Source organism: Leptinotarsa decemlineata, unplaced genomic scaffold, assembly GCF_025532065.1.
Source record: "Leptinotarsa decemlineata unplaced genomic scaffold, Ldec_3_MD MMD2_tig00026330_RagTag_RagTag, whole genome shotgun sequence".
Classification (NCBI taxonomy): domain Eukaryota; kingdom Metazoa; phylum Arthropoda; class Insecta; order Coleoptera; family Chrysomelidae; genus Leptinotarsa; species Leptinotarsa decemlineata.
Window position 1 is genome coordinate 5,871,042 of NW_027412690.1, and position 23,915 is coordinate 5,894,956.

A 23,915-nucleotide genomic window follows, 5' to 3' on the forward strand; every position below is an offset into this window, starting at 1 on the left:
AAAACAAAAGTTAGGGGTGGTTTCGCAGGGGTTGCTCGCGAGGGGGTGGATTTTGCTCTGCTACATGAAAGTGCTGGTGGTCTTCTATGATATACATATTTTTTTTCAATTTTTTTCTGCAGGTGACTGAGATATCTGCTGGCCTAAAAGCTCTGGGACACCCGGTATATATTTTGTAGAGATTTGACTTTGACGGTCATCAGCAAGAATGTCTCTGTTAAAAACCTGTTTTTCCCTTAACCAGCTGCGTAATAATGGATCATTCTGGAACTAATGGCGACCAGCTCGTTATCAAAAGAGTAATTAGTTCAGATCAGTCTTTGATCCAGAGGCATGAGAAGATTCAAGCATATACGATGGTGTATAAATGATTTACAATTGTCAAATGTCACAAATGTAAAGCAGTCCTAAGACCCAAGTTGAGAAAATGATAAGTTATAGAAACAACTGGAAGAACAAGAAAGGAAAATGAAGGAATTGTCAGAAAGAAATGAGGATTTTAGGAACAGCAACACTGAAAAAACAAGAAATGAATGGGAAAGGAAAAAACAATACAGATTGCTGAACTATCTTCATCGATAGAAGGGGAGTGAGAATTGATCAAGAAGAGCAGGAGAAACAGTAAGTTTGGCAGTGGATCAAAGTGCAGAGAGGTATTAAATGATAAGAATCAAGATTATTTCCTTCAGTGTTAATTTTGATACTCTGTTAACGATTTTGGTGATGCGGTACAAACCATTCACATGAGTAAATGTACCATGGTACTTGATGAAAATAGTGAAACTCAGTAATACAGACAATTTACTAAATGATTTTCATTACAAAATGTTTGATGTACAATACGTGTTTCGCTTCACAGTGCCTTCTTCAAGTAGGAACGCTCCTACTTCATCCCACTTGGGTACTGTATTAGTGAATTTTCAATTTATGATCAAGAAAAAGAGATTTTGGTTTTTTACTTATCCATCCTGATGAAGTAATTTTCAAGTCGATTGGAAGGAATCCATAATTGTTATAGTTATTGTTTACGGATATCCTCTGGACAACCATTTTGTGTAGTCAATAAATGGTCTATTTATAAACTTCCAATGAATGTCCTTTTGAAGTGTATGTCCATAGAGACTGGAATGGGAGCTCTTCAGGATGTACAGTAGATATTCTATTGGAAAATGAAATTCCTGAGAAGATTTTTTCAAGTGAATATATTATACAGTGATTTGAATCCATTACATGCTATTACTTATTAGTTTACTGTATATTCAACCATCCAAAGTCTGAAAAATAAACAAATTTAGATGTAATGAAGGATAAACTGAACAGTTTACTGAGTAATATAAACCAACCTGTCGTAATCATGAATTTTTGCTGCAAAGTGAATAATCAATATCTGTTTCAGATAGTTTCTTTCACCAAAATACCAAAACTGCAATCCGCTTTTTGAAGTGCGTTTCTCCAACCAGTTTATTTCTTCTCCTGACGACCCTAAACTGGTTAGAGTGTTGCAGTTCTGTTGTTTGGAAAAAATACTTGTTTCAATTCATTCATCGTCAGAGCTTCCAGTTTCATCTTTCATTCTAGATTCAGTTTTGTTAATTTTCCAGACTGTTGAACATTTGAAAAACGGTAAAATAACTGTTTGTAAGCTGTGTGAGTAGAACTCGTTTTTTATTGTTACCGGCATTCTGATTTTCATTCATTAGTTTATTAAAAAATTATCGTTTTATTCAATTGGGACTCGTACCCACAGAATATTATTTCTTATCGAATTTGAATTGACGTATTCAGAAAACATTTTATTGTGAGATTTTCACTAAACGATTTTACAAAACCGCAGCACGTGTTTCGCCATACAATGGCTTCTTCGGGCGTGTATGCTTAATATACCTTATTTTCATTTTGAAGTACCTACATTTCAAGTACCCGATTCTTACCTAAGATTGTAATGAATTAAATTACCTAAGCTCATGTCCCAGTTTCCAAATTTGAAAAAATATTCAGTAATGGAGAGTTATTCAATTCTTAGTATTCATTCAGTAAATTACCCGTATTACTGAATCTATTGCTTGTTTGCCATCAAACAAGCAGAGAGAGTCCGATATCTAGGGGTTACAATAGATTGTCATTCAAGATGGAATCATCATATCGATGAAGTTACTAAAAGTTTAAGACCATTGTTATATAGAGTCGAATGATTCAATAGCATATTAGATACTCGTTCAAAACTCTATATTATGCTCTTGTGGAGTCACGACTGCGATATGGTATCCTTAGCTGGGGTGGTGTAATTAATACCCATCTTGAAAAACATGAGATTGTACAGAAAAAAAAATTTGAAAATGATTTACCAAAAAAAATGTACGTATCCGTCTAAAAAGCTTTCTGAGGATGCAGCTATCCTCAGCGTCAGAAAGTTATATTTACACGACATAGCAATTTTCATAAGTAAAAATAAATACACCCTTCAACAGTTAGAGCATAGTTATACCACAAGAAACAAAGCAAAAATGTTACAAATACAGACAACAAAAAAATCGGTGGGACAACAATGTTTCAGTTTTTTAGCAAATGAATTCTATAACTTTCTAGACGATATGCATAAAAATAAGCTAACGGAAGTCAACTCGATACCACTAATAAAAAATATATTCAAAAAGTGTCTCCTCAATGTAGATCATGAAATCATATTAAATATAATTGATAACAAATAACTTATCCAAATTTCCCTACATTCATCGCTATAGAAATGAACTAGATTTTCGATTTTTGATTCTCCTCTCATTGTCATTTACTTTTTCTCAGGTCCAGAATATTGTAAATACTTATACTGAAATACTGTTCGAAGATTATTTGGTAACACAATAAGTAAAGAATTCCCATGCACAACCTTAGGGTTTTGAAGGGTTCTCTCTATGTTTATTACCCATATTCAGGACATTCCATTTAATTGAATGTTTGTCTTTTTTGGTATTCTATCTGAAATTTCATATGATGTATTAGAAACTCTTTCTATTGCTGGTAAATAAACATATTATTATTGATTTCTAAAAATTCTAGAAGATTGAATTTCAAATTCTTCTCTTCTGAATGTAACACATCGTATTCATGATTGAACTCATGTATTTCAATTGTCTTTAATTCTTTGAAAAAATGTTCTCCCTGTTTGGCCAATATACAGTTTTGGGCAAGAGCCACAAGTCAGCTTATATACACCTGATCTATCAGACACCGAATTTTTGTCTTTATTGTTTTTAATGAATTCACCTAGACAACTATTCGTTCTGTAAGCTAGGTTTACGCATTTTCTTCAAAAAAACGGGCAATGTTATTGGTAGGTTCATCCAAATATGACAATGTCCTATAACTGACGTTATCATATCTCGAATTTGGGTAGACCAGGTCCGTGACTTGCTTTTGTAGTTTTTTGGAAAGAATAGTGACTTCAATATCTACCTACCTTATAACCGTTGTTAACTGCGAATTGTTTGATCAAACTCAACTTTCTCTGGAAATTATTCTCGGACAGTGGAATATTCAATAGTTCGTGAAGCCTACTATTAAATGCAGCAACTTTATGCTGGAAAGGGTGTGTGAAGGAATTTTATATGATAATGTCCGTGTAAGATGGTTTGTGGAAAATTGCAAAATTCTGTTTATTGTTATTTTTCGTAAGCCAAAATAATTTATTGAATTATTTACTTCCCTCTCAGTGGTGAATTTTAGTGACGGATGGATGTGATTGACATATTCAATGAACTTGCCTAATTGCCTATCTGCCTAATTTTCCTTATTAGTCAGTGGGCTAAGCTTGAAGACAGGCAGTAAACAAATCTAAACAAATGAACTTTAAATATTCAAGCCAGTCTCGGATATACCTACATAGGTAGTAGGTTGACTGGACTGACACCTATCAGAAAACAATTACTCCCCTGGCTAATACCACGAACGGCGTTGGATTATATCCGACAGGCGTTAGTGCAGGAATCTTCACAGAAAATTTCCTACATGTGCAATTGGCGATACAACTGAAAAATTCGGCCTTCAATTTTGGAACGGGCACACTTGCAGACCGGTCTCGGGCTCATTAGCCACTCGTCAGTGCAAGATAGTGGCCATCATCGACCTAAAGTCAATGATATTTTATAATTGAAAATCGAAATCCTTTCAGAGTATTTCATTCCTCGTCCTAAGTTGCAGCGAACAACAAAATGTCACTATATCTAGCGCCCGAGGTAGTAACCAACTGCATATCCGAATTTTGGCCAATTTCTCTGGATAAGGAAGAAAAACTTTATTAGTCAGTGGGCTATGCTTGAAGACAGGCAGTAAACAAATATAAAGAAATGAACTTTAAATGTTCAAGACAGTCTCGGATATACCTACACAGTAGGTTCAATAGACTGACGCCTGTCAGAAAACAACTACTTCCCCAGCTAATACCATGAACGGCGTTGGATTATATCCGACCTACCTACTGTGTAGGTATATCCCAGACTGGCTTGAACATTTAAAGTTCATTTCTTTAGATATATCTGCCTAATTGCCTAATTGCCTGGACAAATGAAACCGTTACTTTAACAAGTTTTGAAAAACTATGTCATGTGATCTGCTCATTTCTCTATCATTCATTATCGTGAAAAAGCTATATAATCATTGTTGATCTTCACATACCTTCCACCCTCCATCATAGAATATTTACAAATGTAATCGGAAAAGGGTGTTTATTTAAAAAATAGCATTTTTCTACTTGTGCACACCACCCCAGAAAATTGCCATATTTTGCGGATTCCGTTATCCTTCTCAACGTCCTTAATAATTACCGTCGTAATTTCAGGTCCCCCCGGCCCACCTGGCCCGCCAGGAGCTCCCGGAAAACGAGGACGGAAAGGAAAAAAAGGCGAAGGCGGTGAGAAAGGCCCTCAGGTAAGTTCAACTTTTCGGTAATTAGAAGGAAGTCTCTTAGATCCGGTACCGGTGCTTGAAATATCCGCTCTCCACTGCAAGATGATGCTGTTATAGTCGAAGGGACGCGAGTCGTTCCACGACGTTGCCACGGTTTTCAATTCCAGGAAAGATGGCTTTCATTTGAATACAATCTTACACCAGTCGTTGGTCAGCTCCTCAAAATAGTTCATACGATAACAAACACTAATTCTTCGACAGAAAACTCTGCTACTTGTAGAAAATTAAATTATTACACATTCTTTCTTGTTATTCTGACTGCGAGAGTCAGAAACCGAGCCATGTTCTAATAATTTCTCATTAAATGCTCATATATGTTGATCACCAACATAACTTCATATCATCCGATCAAATAAATCGTTCACGATTTCAATTTTGTGTTCAACCAAGTGGAGTTAATTGACATATCAAAGGAATCAGACCTTATATGGTGTTTTTAACTGATTGAGATTTTTCACCTGGTTCACGATACCCATCAATTAATGCTCGGCAGCCGTATTCGGTAAAACATCAAGAAGAGCGTATATTTCAAAGCACCTCGCCAGTTATGTAGGTACTTGTTAATTTATGTTTGCACATTCCACACTGATTTTGTTTTTTTTTTATGTTCCCCCAGGGGTCCCCAGGCACACCGGGCAAGAACGGCTTTCCGGTATAAATTTTGTTATTTTTTTAATAGCGCTCATTATTCATATCTAGATTTATCACCGTTCAGATTTCGCTAATTTTTTTCTAATATTAATTGGTGATAATTGTTTAGAAAGTAGCGATTCAGATACTAACAACTAAAGAATCGAACCGAACAGGTGATTATGTGTCTGAATTGTAATATACAGGGTGTCGAAATGCTTATAATCTGACCTAGATTATTTGAGGAATAATGAAGAAAGATATCTGTTCTCAAACCACGTCTTTCTTGTATTGATCCAGAGTGTAAACGAATATAGTCGATGTCATCTGCTTTGCCAATTATGAAATAATTATTTTAGCAAGATTACAAAAAATATTTGAAGGAAGTTTGAACAATGTTTTACAATACAACTTTTATCAATATTCGCCTGAAATTATAGCATTAGAGTTAGTGATATAGATAAATATGTCCGGAAAGAATTGAATAAATTTGATTTTTGGTGAAGTTGCCAATGTTGTACCAATAATTTAACAGTTTTTCTTCAATTTGGTGGATAATCAACACTTTTTGCAGGTTGAATGAAATGAACAATATTCTACGGATCATACTGAAAGAAACGAAGTGAATATAATAAAGGTATACAATATTACCCGCTATGTCAACGAAATCTTGAGTCAATAATATCGATAGAAAATTTCAATGCTTTTAGATTGATAGGGAAAAAATTAAAATGAGATCGAGTGACACCTCATTTAGAGATAGAGAACTGTTATAAGGCCTAGATAACATTGGTAATATAATTTCGATTGTGTCAAGTTGGCAGGAATTCCGTCGAAATGTTGAAAAAAACCAATAGTCGACATTTCGAAACTTTATTGTTCCATCCTCAGGACTCTGAAGTAAATGAACAAGACATACATATTAAAATGGGATTCTAAAATGTAGTTTTGTCAAAAACAAAATAAATTATGTAAAATAACAATCGTTGAAAAAATGAAACGCTTCAAACACTTTACAGAAAACACGTTGATGAGTACTTGCATTTGGGCTGCTTTCCGAGTTCAAAAAGAGTAAAGTAAATAAATTCGACATATATTCATAAAATATAGATACATACACAGGTTCACGAAAAATGTTGACACAGACACGAAGAAATTAACAAACTCAACTGTCGGTGAATCGTTTCTTTATCATACAAAAAAGTTCCTTAAAAGAAATGAGGATTGTGATTGGAAAAAGTCGTCTGTTAATGATTCAGAATTATTGTTTGATTTTTTCTATTAGATTGAAACATGACGTTTGTAAATTTTCAGTTTCCGACCTTTTGTTAACACATTTTGTTCCATACTTTGTTATTTCAATCATTTCATTCGAGAGTTTTTTTCAATATCGTCTGTTGTGCTATAATAGTGACTGAAATGAAATCAACAGTATGAAAAAATTACTTAAAATGTTCTGCAAGGCTAGTGGGATTTTTCATTGTTTTCAGTGGGTTGTGTATATTTTTACAATCCCTGCTATGTTGAGCAATTCTTTGTTTCAGATACCTACCTGTTTGCTCTAAATATACTTTCTCACACTAAGCACATGGTATTTTATAGATGACATTGGATTTCAGGTCCTTTGATGTTTTTGTTTTTAATCTCGTAAAGAATTTTCAAGTGTGTTTTCACATTTCATACTGATTTTGAAATATTCATTCTCTAGAACCTTGCATAGTTGCGGTGTCATAGTTGGTAATACACTAAACCATAGTTCTTCTATGCCCCTGAAACAATAAATTAAATGTCAGTACCAATTTTAATATCTGCTTCATTATGTCTTTGAAATTGTATTCTTCAGTCAACCACAAGAAGCAGATTCATTTGCAGAAAAGTACAATTTGAACATTATTATCGTGTACCTACGCTTCACTTTATAGAACTTCAGTTTCATCTAATGAGAAAATAATAATAGTGTTCGTAGATCGTGAATTTTCACGGCTGTAGATAACTGTGAGAAAGAAAGCTATTTTCCGGGTTTTTTGGTCGTGATCTGCAGGATATGACTGAAGTTTCGTCTTCTACTGCGGTAAACACTAGTAAAGGTGGTACGGGTACCTACACTTCTTTCTGTGGTTCCAATGTGAGTTCTCGTGGACCAACCGCAGCTACAAGGAATCTTGCATATGCTGGGTATTGCTGAAGGTTCTCTGGGGTCATTAGCTGACCTTAGACTTTGTCTGATGGTTTTTGATCAATATAACAATGTTTTGTTACAATAACAGTGTTCAAGAATATGTAATATTGAGGAAAATGTATGTATATTTTGGGAATTGTGTTTTGATATTTGTTTTTCTCTTTCTTTGAACATCATTAGAATTGAATATAAGTGTCTAATAGTTTTTTTCTGTTTTTATTCTATTTTTCAGAGAGTCTCGCAGAATTATATGCATTGGTTGTGTTTATATGATTTTAGTATATTCAGAAGTGTCAACTGAACTAACTCCACTAATGGTATCACAGAAACCAATTTCCGGTTTGAAATTTGAGAGTTTTTCCCATCAGATGAATGGTTTGATGGAACTACCAAATTATTTTTCAACATGGCCCCTTCCATTATGAAATTACATTTTCTCACACTTTCTAACCGAGCGATAATATTCAGTGTAGATCTCCTCACCGTGTTTGCAATAACAACTTCGACAAATTTTGTGGGTGAATTTTTCCACCCTATTTTTCTTCCGGCTTACTTCAACTTATTGCCTCATCTCACACCCAAAGACACAACTCAACTATAACTCAGTATCGTTCTTGCGTTCACATAAATTTCTCAACTAATTTTCAAAACTAAACGATTGTGAAGTGAATATTTCATGTACCACTAGACATGAAGTACGTTTTCCACCCTCGATATCACCCCCGGCAATAATTTCACACTCGAGTGGAGTGGAAGCACTCAACACCCTTGAAACATTCATAACTGTGACAAATTCGATTGTATACGTTTTGTGGTTATTAGAAGTTGGCGAAGCTGTCACTATTCTGGATGCAGATTATGAGCATTACGATTTGATTATTGTGAAAGCTGCGAAATGAAATTTTTATGACAGATTATGATTCATATTTTACAGAAATTATAGGATGTTTTCAGAGATTAGTTTTTGAAGAAAATACTTTCCATTTGGCTTTCAGTTTCTCCATCATTCTATAGGTGCTGATGAGTTGAAGACTAATGTTTCCATCCTGAACTTCAATGAATCAAATAATATTCATTTCCATTTTTAGATATCGCTTACATGTAGTGTAATTGTCAATCAGTTGGCAAAGTAGTACTCTAGAATGAAATTTATTCCACCTTAGGCAAACAAATGGCAGACAATATAAATAATACTTCCACCTTCTCATATGTCCCTGAAACTGTTCCAAATTTTTTTGTTCTTCTCCCCACTGATAGAAATGAGATCAAAGAGATTATCAAAGAGCTGAATACAAAGAAGTCCACTGGAACGTTTTCTGAAACACTGAAGTCCATCTCTTCTTATATAGAGAAACCAGAGGCACTAATTTTCAACAAATGTATGGAAAATGGTTTCTGACCAACAGCTTTCAAAAAAACCATAGTAACCCCATTATTTAAAAAAGGGGATGAGGCAGACATTAACTATCGACCCATATCATTCGCTACATACCTGAACAAAGTAATATTATATCTAACCGTCAATTTGGGATTCGTGAAAAATGATCTACCCAAGACGCAATCTTAGCTCCACTACAGAAATATCATCTGCTCTTAATGGAAATAAACCGTGCCAATACGTTTTGACTTCTCAAAAGTACCAAAGTGGGATATTCCGTTGACATTTTTTACTGACTGTTAAATGCCTTAACAATGAAACTATAAATGTGTTATTATAATAATTTTAAATTTTTATGCTTTAACGAAACTCATGCTGAGCTGAGTCAATTTTATCAGAAAAGATTAGCGAATTCAATTTAGGTAGTTTTTTCTATATGCAGGAATTTGAAAAAGGGGGTGTTGCTGTATACTACAGACACGACTTAATCTGCGATAATATAAATTTAGATGGGTTTTGTGTTGAAAAGGATATTGAAATAACAGGTGTCTCCTAGAGAAACCCGATGAATAATAGACTTTTACTAGTGTTCTCCTGTTATATGTCACCCGATGGCTTATATAAAACATCCTCAGAGAATTGCATAAATATATTGGAGAAATTTTATAAACCAAATGTTGATATAGTTCTTGCCGGGGACATCAACCTGGATTCATCTGATCACTCACGTAACTCTCATCTTTTTAAGGATTTCATAAATTTGTTATCTAGTTTTGGACTCGATTAAGTGATAACTTCTTCAGTATCATTGACCACATTTTCACTAAAATTCCAGAACCAATCATATGTGTTTTGGATAATTATGTCTCAGATCATAGAATTACTTTCTCGGAAACTAATCTGATTGAAAAACCAGCTCAATCTCAAAAATGTTGTTTTAAAAGGTCCTACAAGTAAAATAAACGAACAGATTTTTTGTCAGCTCTCCAAGATGAAACCCACCAGATTGTTTCAGAGAAACTCTCTATTAATGAAGCTTTCGAGAAGTTCTATCATTTATATATCTTTTATTTCAATCAATTTTTTCCGTTGAAGAAATTTCGCGTTCACAATCCAAAAAGTAACTGGGTCTCTAACGAAGTGAGAGCATCTAGCGAAAATTTAAAAAATCTCTTTACTCTTAAAAACACTTATCCAGAATTTATTGGAAAATATCTAGTGGCAGAAAAATCTAGACTCATATCTGATAAAAAATGCTTGTATTATCAGAATAAAATAGTGACTTCCGATAATCGCATAAAAATGGCTTGGCGGGTGAAATAGTATAACACACTCTTTTGCAACTATGAAAAATATTTCCTTAATACATGAAAGTGAGGTTGTGAATGATCCTCAGAGAATCTCCTGCCTTTTCAATGATTTTTTCATCACTACCCCTAAGAAGATAATTGGGGAGATTAAAAATAACAACCCATCCAATAATCACATCAATCATCTTAATAATGTTTATAATTCTATATTTCTTGAGCCTTTAAAGATAATGAGCTGTTATCTCTCCTGACAAATAAACTTAAGAATAAAAGTTCTTCTTACCTTAAAAGGTAAGACCTCGTTAATCCTTAGCTCGCACAAGTTTCGACTTCTGAGGGTTGTCGTTCGTAGGAGTGCGACAGCTGGTTAACGGAAAAACAGATTTCAAACATATTTAACAGATATTCATATAGAATAAGAGGAAATGCCCCTGACTGGATAGAGTCTTTCACCAGAAACAGTAGTCAATTTGTTTCAGTGAATCATAGATCTGAAAATAGTCATTGTAAATGACCATTGGAGTACCTCAAGGATCAGTGTTGGGACCGCTATTATTTATATTATATTGTAATGATGTTGGGACCGCGGTTGCTGAGAATACGTGCGTTATGTATGCAGATGACACGTCACTTCTAATTTCGGACAGAGACGACACACTTTTGAAAGAAAATTGTAACACGATGTCAAATCATTTGGTTTCATGGTGTGCCGCCAACTCACTTCATTTCAATTCTCGAAAAACGTTATTAGTACGGTTTCATCACAAGCAAAAAATCTGTTCAATTCTAGAAATTGAAATTAATGAGAATAAAAATACACTTTCTTTTTCCGATGAATGTAAATTTTTAGGACTCACGCTAGATAATTGTCTGAACTGGAAGAGTCATTGCAATAAACTGATATCGAAACTAGGTTCTGTTTCGTATCTGATACGAAATCTTAAGCCAATATTAAGTTATTAAATTATTACTATACATAGAATCCAGAATCAGGTATGGCATTTGTCTTTGGAGAAGCTCTTCATTGGCTCCAAATGTATTTATTGGCCAAAAAAAATTATACGGATTCCAGCAGGCGTTAATCAGAAAACCTCCTGCGAAGATTTATACAAACATTTGAAAATTCTAGCTTTCCCGGATATTTTCATTTTTGGAATGTGTGTATTCATTCACACCAATAGGTCGAAATATGATCGCATTTCATCTTACCATAATGTAAATACAAGAAAGTGCAATGATTTTTACATAAATCCCGTCAAATATAATATAACCGCCAACTCACCTTCTTACTTGGGGCTAAAACTATGTAAGAAACTGCCCGACTCATTCAAAACTACCGATAGAATTCAGGTTTTCAAAACCATCCTTGAAAGATTTTTATTAGAACATAATTTTTTTACTATAGATGAATTTCTCAATCTTCCGTATTTTTATTCATCATATTAATTTAATGAAGCTGAAGTTGAATGAAGTTGACATGTTTTGTATGCATATGACAATCTTTCAAGTATGTTTGGTTTAATTTTACTCAAAGTATTATTTTATGTATATGTACAAATGCTATTTGACCTATCTTATAACTTTGTAAGTTCTACAGGATGAATAAAGTGATTTGATTTGCTTCGAGTTGACTACAACCTTTTACTGAAAACAGTAGAAGATATTGATTATTCAATAGGTGATGCTCTGATCTTGTTCAAGAGATATCTCGTCAAAATACTTCAGTGTGTAAAAATTAAAATTGATGACATTTTGAGTGATACACAAGACACTGTTAAATGAGTCCCTCAAGGCACAGTTCTGGGGCCAATTTTATTCAACATATATCTCAATGAACTATATTCCATCAGGAGCAGAAGTAAAATATTGGGCTTCGCATATGATACATCCATTTTTACAAGGCAAATAGTTGGGTGCAACTGGAACATGTAGTTGAATCGGATCTGGTTTTGATTAAAAATTGGCTCGAACATCGATTATTGACAGTGAATCTGGAGGAAACTCACTATATACCTTTCAGGTGCAATGCTTCAGCAAACCTTGTTTTTCACAACTAAAAATTGATCATACTTTCCGAAGCTGAAGTGATATACTAAGGAGTAATAATAGATTCACATCTTAAATAGAATGTTTATAATCATTTATTTGTAATAAGTTTTGTGATAAGTTGCACTGCAAACTTTTTAAATTTGAATTTTTGGTAAAAATATTAACCAACTCTAACCTCAAAATTTTGTATCATGCACTTGTAGCGAGTCACCTGAGCTACGGAATTGCTTATTGGGAACGAACCTACCATACACACCTTCGCCATCTTGAGGCTATCCAAAACAGGTTCCTGAAATTAATATTGTCGAAACCGTCTTATCATTCAACGGAAACTCTGTTCAATGAAGCGAAAGTTCCTTGATATTCGCCAGCTCTTTTATTATAATATCGTCGTCCATTACCATAAGAACAGAAATTTTGCTCTACCGGCTCATTTTCACAACACCCACAGGAAAAAAAATCATATTATTCCCAGACACAAAAATCAATTTTCCAACACTCTTATACTTACCTGGCTCCGAAACTGTATAGTATTATTCCTGAGGAGATTCTTACTTCCCGAATAATTCACTTGATTGTAAGAAAATTGAGACTATTCATTTTTTCCCAACCTAGAATAGAAGTTTCCGATTTTGTTGACAGAAAAAAATACTTGAATTCAATGTACTATCAATATACTATCATTTCAATTCGAAAACCACATCCGAAAACTACATCGTTTTATTTATATTATATATTTCATTGTATTCCAATTATTGTGCCATTTTCTTTCACTAGTATATAGGTATGTATTATTCTCTCCATTAATTAAAAGTTTTACTTTTATTTACATTGTACTTTACGTTGTGTAACTGAAATTGCCACTAACGATGGTTATATCTTGAAATCTTATATTTCTTATATATAACATTAATGTTATAGGTTTAACTTTATATAATATACTTCTATACTATACCCTATATACTAAACTATACTTCTAATTTAGTGAGTACAAGTGATGCATAAAAAATGCAAAAAAATAGGCTAGCGAAATATGTACATTCATATAATGGATAGATGACCAGTAGAAATGGCAATATAGAAACTGATTTGTTTTGAACTAGGACCATTCAAAAATCACACGAATAAAAAATTTTCTGAACTCGACATACACATACATATTGGAATGAAAATTAATGTAAATTAATTATGCTTCACAATAATTGCATCACTGCAAAACTGAACAATATGAATATAATTGTATAACGTTTTCAAAAATAAAATGAAAATGAATAGATGTGAATCGAAATACTTTCCAACAATTCAACGCACGACACTCTGTATATAATTTGTTGACTGTTTTCGTCCAATTTTGCCAGATGAACTTGGGGACCCAGTCAACATTTTTTCCATTTTCACTGAACTTCACGCTTTGATCGATGCTTAGTTGTTAGTATTTGGGTTGGACCTGAAAAACAAATGCTCGTTGCCGAAATTGTGTCATCAAGGATCAATTATTACAGGGTGACAAGGGTCGCAAAGGAGATATGGGCTTCAGGGTAAGAGAGAGTGGTGGTTTATGTGTAGTCTGCATTAAAGATGAATGGGTACATTAGTGAGAAATTGGTCCAGTTGAAAGCATCCGTTCTCAATTGATTACATTCCGGAGAAACGATTACGCGTGCTTACTGAAGTTTAACATCACTCTCGTTATACTGTTTCAACTGCAATAAAAATTTAAATTTTTTACATTTTTTGATAGCTTATACGTATAGGAATGCAGACTTTTACCGCTGACGTTGATATTTTGGTTGGTTTTTGGGTTCTGCGGTGGTCTTCTTAGCGTGTTTCAGTAGCATGGTCGAATTAGTAAGTACTGCTACCACCCCTGGCCCAACCCGTCGCTGGGAACGCCCGGGAGGACATTCTCAGAGATGGGCGGCATCTCTACTAATGCAGCTTAGTCATTTACGGTGTCTGGTCTGCCTGTATCCTTCTGTCTTCTTTCTGATGCTCCCTCTCTTCCGCCTCTTTCTGTCTGAGCACATTCTCTATGAATGTACCAGCAGTTTTCCAGCCATCGCTAGAGCCCAACATTAGATTTACATTAGATGCTGTTGAGGGAAGCTACGATTCTCGTTGCCAGTTCATACGCGTTTCTTTCCCTTAACCACCTCAAATATACAAACATGGTATGCTACACGTCGCCAACGCTTCCACAGTAGATGAATGCGTCATCCATACTCTTGCCTATCCTCATGGTGAAACTCCTGAAGGAACCGTAACTCGTAAAGAACTGGGTAATGAAGTAGTTTACCTGTCTGTGCTTGCAGGCCAGCCAGGGATTCACTTCTGGGATTAGCCTCTTCGTCCATTGGACGTTCAAGGTATTGTTGTCCTACCTGTCCTGCCACTCCAGTACCATTCTCTGTCTCTCGGCGCCTTTATGAACATTTCGGACTTCCGGAATCTCGTCCAAAAGAGCCCTTTTCCTGACAAGAAAGTTCATAAGAGGTATCCCAGCTAACAGGCAAACAGCCTCTGCCGACACTGTTCTATAAGCGAAGATTGTTCTAAGTGACATTTTCCTCTACGAAGCTGAAGCTTCTTCCTTGGTATTCTTCTGAGGCCTTTCCGAGGCGTCCAAGTGGTAGTCAGGGAGTTGTTGCTATTCATGAATCAAGCTGTATATCGGCCTTGCAGTTCCTGAAATCTCAAGTTGATTGGGGTTATATTTATTCGCCAGATCTTTGGTAGATATGTTTTCTCTGGCACACAGCATTGAAAGGTGCCAAAACGAATCAAGGTCAGCCAAATCGGGCGGAAAGTAGGCGCAAAACCGCCATTACAGAAAATCAGCACCATGAGTGATATACCAAAAATGAGAGCTTCAGTTTCAGTTGATACGTCAAGAATAGTACTTCTATCACGCCACTAAAGAAGACTGCCGCAGTTGCAGTTGAAACGTTTGAAGATTGTAATCAAAGATAACCACGGAAAAACTCGAAAACCAACCAAAACATTTTGATAGCTTTTCTGGGTGGATAGTTAATTTCTGAGTATTTACGTCATTCAATTAATTGTTGAACTCCACGTGAATGATCGTTACTATAATTTATATATTTATTAACAGCAACCAGAAAATATGCAGTCGCATTTTGCATATTCGGACAGTCAAGTAAAATAATTAACTTCTGCAGTTCCTAACACTTCAAAAAAATTTTTTATGCCTCAAAAATACCGCAGCACTCACTCATGGTAATGTAATGCTGTTGCGTAGGGTGATGTTGATTTTTCTCGTAAAATACTGGCCGTTTTTTTAGCTGATTTCACTATTTCTGTCCCGGAAACGGTAAGACCCAAAGGTCACTTCAATTGGACAAAAGTTTTCTATCCTGGGGAGCTAGAATTATCTATTTTCAGATCGAGAATATCAGTAGTTATTTTTGAACTATTCGCCAAAAACTAGATCAGTCGTTTTTTGGCTCAACCGCCCCCATGATATTAAAAAAAGTAAGAGAAACATTCAATACTGTTTCACATTTATTATAATCTGATTTGAACCAATTAGAAATGCGAAGTTTCGTTCATTATATTTCATCATCAACTTTATTTTTTCAAATACGGACGTCTAGTTTTTTCATCGATGTCTGATGCCACTGAAATAACAAATTCTGCTATGTAGATAGTTATTAGGAATATCTCAACAATATTGTTTTTCTGTTTCATTACTGGTATATTCATTACATGTTGAGGGAGCTCTGACCGGAAATTGTATGACCATTAAGTGATACTGAGAAAAACTTCGGAAAACATATTATGTATTGTAATACATAGCTGGATTCGTTATTACAGTGGCTACAAAATTCGGCAAAAAAAAACTGGAGATCGGTATTTAAAAAAAAAGTTGATGATGAAATATAATGAATGAAACGTCGCATTGCAAATCGGGTTATATCAGATTATGAGTGATATGAAACGATATTGAAAGTTTCTCTGCCTGTGTATGGAGTAGAGCAAAAATTCGACAAACCTAATGTTTGACTAATATTTCAAAGACAACCACTGACATTCCTGATCTGAAGAAATATTATTCTAGTTCCCCAAAAACGGAAAGCTGAAAATATGGCCTTCATATACTAACTGAAAAGTATTCATTGTAATGACACCATATTGAATGTTCATTAGAAAATCCTACAATCGCTGTAAAAATTTCTTCGCAACTCTAGATCAATCATTTATATACATAAATTTGAAATCAATGGGCTATCTAAATATAATCACATTTATTTCCATACATAAAAAAATACCATGACATTAAATGTTACTTACATAAATAGGATCAACAATTTTAGCAATATTCTTACTTAATGTGAAAACTGAAAGCAAAAGTATATTTATTGAAAAATTACAGGGATTTGCCAAGTTTGAAGTGTATAATTTTTATGTGATAAATATTTCACTATATATATATATATATATATATATATATATATATATATATATATATATATATATATATAATTTTTTGTACTCAGTATCATTTGAAGAAAAAATAATTTGACTAAAAAAAAATATACAAAAGTCATATTTTATTCCAGAGTCTTTTACATTTCATGTGATTCTGTAAATTGATTTAACTCTGAGAAAAATACCGTTTTGTTCTCAGCTTTTCTCAATGAACATATCTTTCAATCAATATGTAGATCATTCAATATATGGAGCCGCGATTCAAAATGAATGTCAGTTTTTTGAATAACGTGTTGTTTGGAAAAAATAACTTTCAATGGTATTGCAACTAGCAGCTAACAGACCTAATGAAGTTTTGATTGAGTTTGTGTAACAGTTATTAAAAATTGCATGTTCCAACCTATGTCTGACCTATCCAGAATTTGAAAAAGTGTATGAGCCGCTTCGAAAAATTGTACACCTCATTTCTGATGTTTATTCCTGAAATACATCACACTGTGATATAAAAGAACTTAATACCCGTTATAGTCTCGACTAGCGTATATGAAACAACTTTTAGGAACTTGAACAAATAGCAATCTAGTTTAACTCGAAGCTAAAATTGAGGTCAACTGTATTGTACGCTGTATGTTCAAAAAATAAGGTAAATTTAGATTTTTCTCAAAAAAATATTCATCTATTCATGCTAGCGTTTTTTCCAATCCACGAAGTTGTTCTGATATAGATCTTTTCAATTTAGGTAACAGGAAAAAGTCGCAGTGGGGCAAATCTGGTGAATATAGTAGCTGACGCACGATTACTGTGTTGTTTTTGGTCTTATTTTTTATCTGGTACCTCAATAGAGATCTTGGTACCCCACAGCTGATTGAGGACTTATAAATGAAGATGAATCGTATCTGTACTAGCATGTTGATTCCTTTCTTCCATTACCTGGATCCGACGTATCCGTTATACAGCTCTATTTTTTTCAGGTGCCCTCTCATTGAACAGTGTCCAACCTTGTGAATATTCTGTATCAATTTCTGCTTTGCTGAAACAGTTCTTCATTTTCCTTCTCGAACAATCCCTTCATGGAGGATTTCCAGGTATATTCGTCCAGAATTCTGTATGTTTTTCATTGTCCTATTTTTTATCTGGTACCTCACCAAAGATGTTGGTAACCCACAGCAGATTCAGGGCTTATAAATGGAGATGAATCATATGTGTAACTAACATGTGTACTACTTCCTTCTGGAGCTGAGGTCTCCATTATACAGCTCTATTTTGTTTGGTTACCCTCTAATTGAAAAGTGCCCAGCCTTGTGAATATTCTGTGCCGATTTCTGTTTCGCTGAAGCAGTTCTTCAGTTCCATTTTCGAACGGTCCCTCAATTTCCTATTCTTCAATATGGTCCCTCATCAAAGATTTTGGTACCCCACAGTAAATTCAAGGCTTATAAATGGAGATAAGTCGTATCCGTACTACCATGTTGAATACTTTCTTTCATTTCCTGGAGCCTGAGGTCTCCGTCTATTTTGTCGGGTACTCTCTCATTGAACAGTGTCCAGCCTTGTAAATATTCTGTGCCAATTGCTGCTTTGTTAAAACAGTTCTTCAATTCCATTCTCGAACAGTCCCTCAATGTCCTATTCTTCAATATGGTCCGTCATCCAATATTTTGGTACCCCACAGCAGATTCAGAGCTTATAAGTGGAGATGAATCGTATTCGTGCTACCATGTTGAATCCTTTCTTACCTTTCCTGGAGCTGAGGTCTCCGTTATACAGCTCTAATTTTGTCGGGTGCTCTCTCATTGAACAGTGTCCAGCCTTGTTAATATTATGTGCGATTTCTGCATTGCTGAAGCATTTCTTCAATTCTTTTCTCGAACGATTCCTTTATGCATAATCTCCAGGTATATTTGTCCTGAACTCTTTATGTTCCTCATTGACCTATCTTTCAATCTGGTTCCGTACCAAAGATTTTGGTACCTCACAGCTGATTTGGAGCTCATAAATGGATATGGATCGTATCTGTACTATCATGTTGAATTCCTAGAGCTGAGTTCTCCGTTTTACATCTTCATTTCATTTAGATGTTCTTTCACTGGACAGTGTCTCGCCTTGTAAATGTTTTGAGCCGATTTCTGCTTTGCTGGAGCAGTCCTTTAATTTTCTACTCAAACAGTTCTTTTATAATGAATTTTCAGGTATATTTTTCACTGTCCTATTTTTTTCAATCTGGTTCCTCCCCAGAGATTCTGGTTCCCCACAGCTGATTCAGGCCTCATAAATGGAGATGATCCGTATCTTTGTTTCCTTCACTACTTGGTAGCCTTCTGACGAGTCCATTTCTTACAACTTTTCAGAAAAACAATGCGGCCTCAAGTGCTTATTATATTTTTCCCCCATCTTTTACATGGCACTCATTCTAACAATCTTGAGCTTTGCTCTTGCTCTTGGATTCAACAGTGCCCTAAGTGGAACCTGGGTATCTGTGAAGTTATTGATCCGCTCATTTCGTTGAGACCTTAAAATAAAAATCCTTGTGGGCTGCAAGATTGCATACATTTCAGCCTGAAAGAATGATGTGTACTAAGTGGGTGAGTGAAATTATAGATTTCTTCTCTCACAGAAAACTCCAGTTCCAGTTTTCGGCCCGTTTGTATTCCAGGTGATTCTGCTGGGCATGTTTCAGGATGATTGTTCATTCTCCACTTTTCGCTGCTCAAGAGTTCGAACACTTATATCTCACACTCATCATCGATGCCTGTAATTTCTAAGTGTTCATGTACCCTGTATCGAGTCAATCTATCCCAGTTTTGCAGTTCCTTCAGTTCCTTACATCATTCGTCTCGAGTAACTTTTGGGTTCATTAGCACAAATTACCGAATTCAATTCTAACTTAAGAAACAAAGACTTCTCTTCCATAAATTTTGAATTTGTAAAGGTAATTTGGAATAATTTCAAAGAACAAACAGTGTTTGTATTTCTGAAACCAGTATTATAAATGAGTATTGCAGAAAAGACTGATTGTTGAATTCATTCATCAGAAGGAAAACTGAATATTTATCAATCATTTATAGCCAAAATGAATAATATGTTTTCTGAAAAGATGTTGTCGAGTAGTTTTCCTCATCACCAAAACATTTTCAAGTCTACCAAAAGTTAGTTACATAAACGGGAACTAGTCGGGACTTTCGGTCTTTATGGGAAGTAAATGAGTGAAAAACTCTCACGAACATGGCATTTCCATGCTCTGATCGGCACTCGCGTCGGAAACAATACAAAGTGTTGTTGAATCAAGAGCCATAAAGAATATTTATGGAGTGATACAATCTGTTGCAGGGTCCGACAGGGGTGCGCGGATTTCCGGGATTTCCGGTTTGTTAATTTCATTTGTCCAATTGTGGTGGAGGAATCTAACCGTACTGAAGTAGACAGTAATTAATTGTAGCGTAGCGATGGAGTAAAATCGATATGACGATCGACTAGAATTATCGAATATCACCTTGAATGATCTGTTTTCTCCAGTAGATTCAAGAATGAAGGTGTGAATTATGTAATACTGTTTTGATAACAAACTTCTGAAAGTAACACAAAAAATCAGTATCTGAAATATAAATGCAACACATGTAATCTCTCAACTATCCAGCACATCGCTTATTTCCGATTCCTGTCAAAAAATAATTTCAGTTCAAGCTATCATCGGGCCGAATGTTTATTTATTCTCTGCACTAAGAATAGAAACAGAATAAATTCAATAATTATCCTTCGCGGATGAGAAATTGTGAATTAATATTCAACACCAAATACATTACGTTACGATAGAAAAAATAATTCACAATAAATCAATAGCTTATCAATATTGAACAGAAATTTCTAAACTCAAGAAACTTTGATATTTCCTAGGAAAAAAAAGATAAAGGTTCTTGCTTTTAATTGAAGGAGGTGCTTTTGAATATAATCTAGGATATTCGAGAACATTCCGAAATTTTGTGCAATGTTCGGGAATTACCTGGAAAGTTTGGGAAAGTCCCAGGGCATTTCATGTCATTGTAGAACATTCCAGAAAAGTCTTGACTACTGAGGAATGTTTTGGAACATTGTGAATTATTTCCAAATCTTTTTCATGTGATATAAGTTTATGAAGTTAGTTCCGTCAACCTCTTATAATATAGAGGTTATCTTTATGTTTCAACTACCACAAAATGGTATATCAACTCCCTGAGCAAAACCGAGCTATTAACTTATAATATCAACTTTGATATAGGTAGTACATATCTATCTGAAGCCAAACAAAACAAAAATACTTTCTCAACCTTCAAAATAAATCACTAACATTTGTGAAGGATTGATATACCATCCGTCGCAAAACGCCGTCCTTTCATGGGTCCCTCCAATTTTGTAAAAAGTCGCAGGGGGCCAAATCTGGTGAAAACGGTGATTGATACATGATTACGGTGTTGTTTTTGATCAAAAAATTACAAACAAGCAATGACAAGTGAGCAGGTTCAGTATGGTGATGCAAAAACCATGAATTGTTTTTCTCCGTGGCATGAGCCAACCGATATGCCGACATCCACAGCAACTTCTCTAATAGTAATTCGACGATTCTCCATAACAATTTTTCTCACTTCCTCAACATGTCCATATATTGTTGATTTTCTGGGGCGTCCAGCGAAGTGAATGGTTTTGTTGACTTCTCAGAGATAACATGGTCATATTTTCAGTGTATGAAAATCAGTTCGCTAGTTTTTTAGTTCATCGCATTCAGACAGACAGACAATTCATAATATGTAGTGATCAGTAACAAAGTTGTTAAAATAATATATATCAATTATTAGACATGTGGTTCCATTTTTTGCCTTCCCACCCCCTCTATCTTGAATCCAGGTTTCAAAAAATAAGTATATTTTATTAAAAAGTTTTAATGAAGAATTCTGAAGAAGGATTCTAATATTACTCATAGTAACATTGTGAGAAATAATTTCACTTTGATTTCGACATATTCAGCAACAACTTTTGATAAAGTTAAAATCAAGCAACATTTTCGAACGATATGTTTATACTGGAGAAGAAAATCTACATGAAAATGAAGCAAAATGGTTTTCTGATGTATACACCATCAAATTCCAAGGTTAATATTCGATAACTTTAGTATATCAATGGTAAATACACTTCTCCCCAATTCAATTATAACAAAATCGGCAAGAACTTTTTGTTTATCAAATCGTGTTAACCAATTAATATTAGCATCATCCATTTATGTTTCGTTTCTCTAACACAACATAACATCGCTTATTAATCCTCATCTCCAGAAATGAAGTCCAATCAAGAATGAGACAATTTTTATTCCATTTCCAGTCAATATGAACGGTTTGTAACTTATAAGAGAATTCCTTAAGTATTCAACCCACTTCAAATAATATTATATATTTTCAAACTTAAAGGGTAGCCAACAAAAGTATCTCGCCTTACGTTTTCAATACTCATTCTTTCGAAACTTGTTCTGAAGGGGGTAAATTTTGAACACTCGAACCTGTCTCTAAAACTTCATAGCAGTCGGATGATTAGAAGTTTTTCAAGTGAAATGGAGTCTATCCAGCTTGGGGCACAGACCAGAATATTTTATTAAATTGATTGTAGTGACTTATCAAGACAAATTCAGATTCTTGTACCTAGATCAGAATCCAGGCATATGGTTGCTTTCTACAATAGAAATCCTAGGACAAATTTATTGAAAAAGTCGCCGATATCCTACATCATGATAGCAAACAGTTTATTTTAAAAACTATCAAAATTTCGATGTTATGATTGTTTTCTATTTTTTTTTTGTAATCTGAATATTTCTTTATTCTCTCTAATCATTTGTATTTTCTCTATTTTTGGGTATCAACCTATTGAGAATAAACATATTATCATTGTTATTATTTTCATTGTCAAGAAGGCGAAAACTAAGTTTCTTGAAATGCTTCATTTTATAAAACAGTTTTATTTTATTTCTCTTTAGGAAATGGAGACGGATGTCGAATAATGGAATATTGAAAGATATCAAAGTCATCTATGAATTCATTTATTTCAAATACTTGCTACATCAGTCCTAACTTGTGGATTTGATTGTCACTTCATAACAGAAACTATAAAAACAATAACTGTAAACAAAACAAACAATTTTTCGGTTTTTGAAAAAAGACCAGATGAATGGTCTGCTGAGTTGCCAGATTTGACACTTCTGGATTTTGACTTGGAATATTCACTTGAGAAAAAGCGTAAGGTTTTGAACTTTTAGGCTAGCCTTATTTTGTGATAACTTATTATATAATTCAGAATCATTTTGGAATAGTTTGAAGTTAAAAAGTAGAAAATTATATCATTTATATTCGAATAGAATTATCATCTGCAGTCTTAGAGATCTGACTTCATATCTGTAATGAAATTCGGAACATAATTCGGCAATTTATTAATCTTCATTGTGTTTCTCCAGGGTCCCATTGGATTAGATGGTCCCAAAGGAGAACCAGTAAGTATTCTCGTAAATATACCGAAACAAATATAAAGAATGGTATTTCAGGGACGGCCTGGAGAGAAAGGTCAGAAGGGACAAACTGGTAGTGCGGGTATTGACGTCCTTCAAGCTGTCAAGGTGAGTTGTGAAGTAAACAAAACCTAATCATTGTGTCCAAATTTCTATAACAAATCACTACATTGGAATACCCCTCTGGATCTACATATTCAGATCAGTGAAGTTCGAATGAAACTCTAAACCCCAACTACCTGTGGTTATTTTTAGTTACGTACGAGGGTTGTATGATGAGTCAGTTACCTTTTGAATTTCCTGGGCAGTAACCTCAAATACAACGCTGCTACTCTCAACTGTCACATTTGAATAGACTACTGTCAAATTTTCAGCAAGTCGCGTTACTCAGTTTGTATTTTCCAGTTGATGGTTGTCAGAACCAGCTTGAGTTTTAGCAAAAAT

The 23,915-nt window shown here is 34.5% G+C and overlaps 1 protein-coding gene across 1 annotated transcript in view; it reads left to right on the plus strand.

Moving 5' to 3' along the window:
• Positions 1–23,915, plus strand: part of LOC111517305 (uncharacterized) — a 633,122-nt gene that overhangs the window by 531,559 nt on the left and 77,648 nt on the right. The window contains 6 exon segments of the mRNA XM_023173418.2: positions 4,832–4,920; positions 5,576–5,611; positions 14,008–14,043; positions 20,282–20,317; positions 23,421–23,456; positions 23,508–23,579. Coding sequence (XP_023029186.2) covers positions 4,832–4,920; positions 5,576–5,611; positions 14,008–14,043; positions 20,282–20,317; positions 23,421–23,456; positions 23,508–23,579 — 305 coding nt within the window.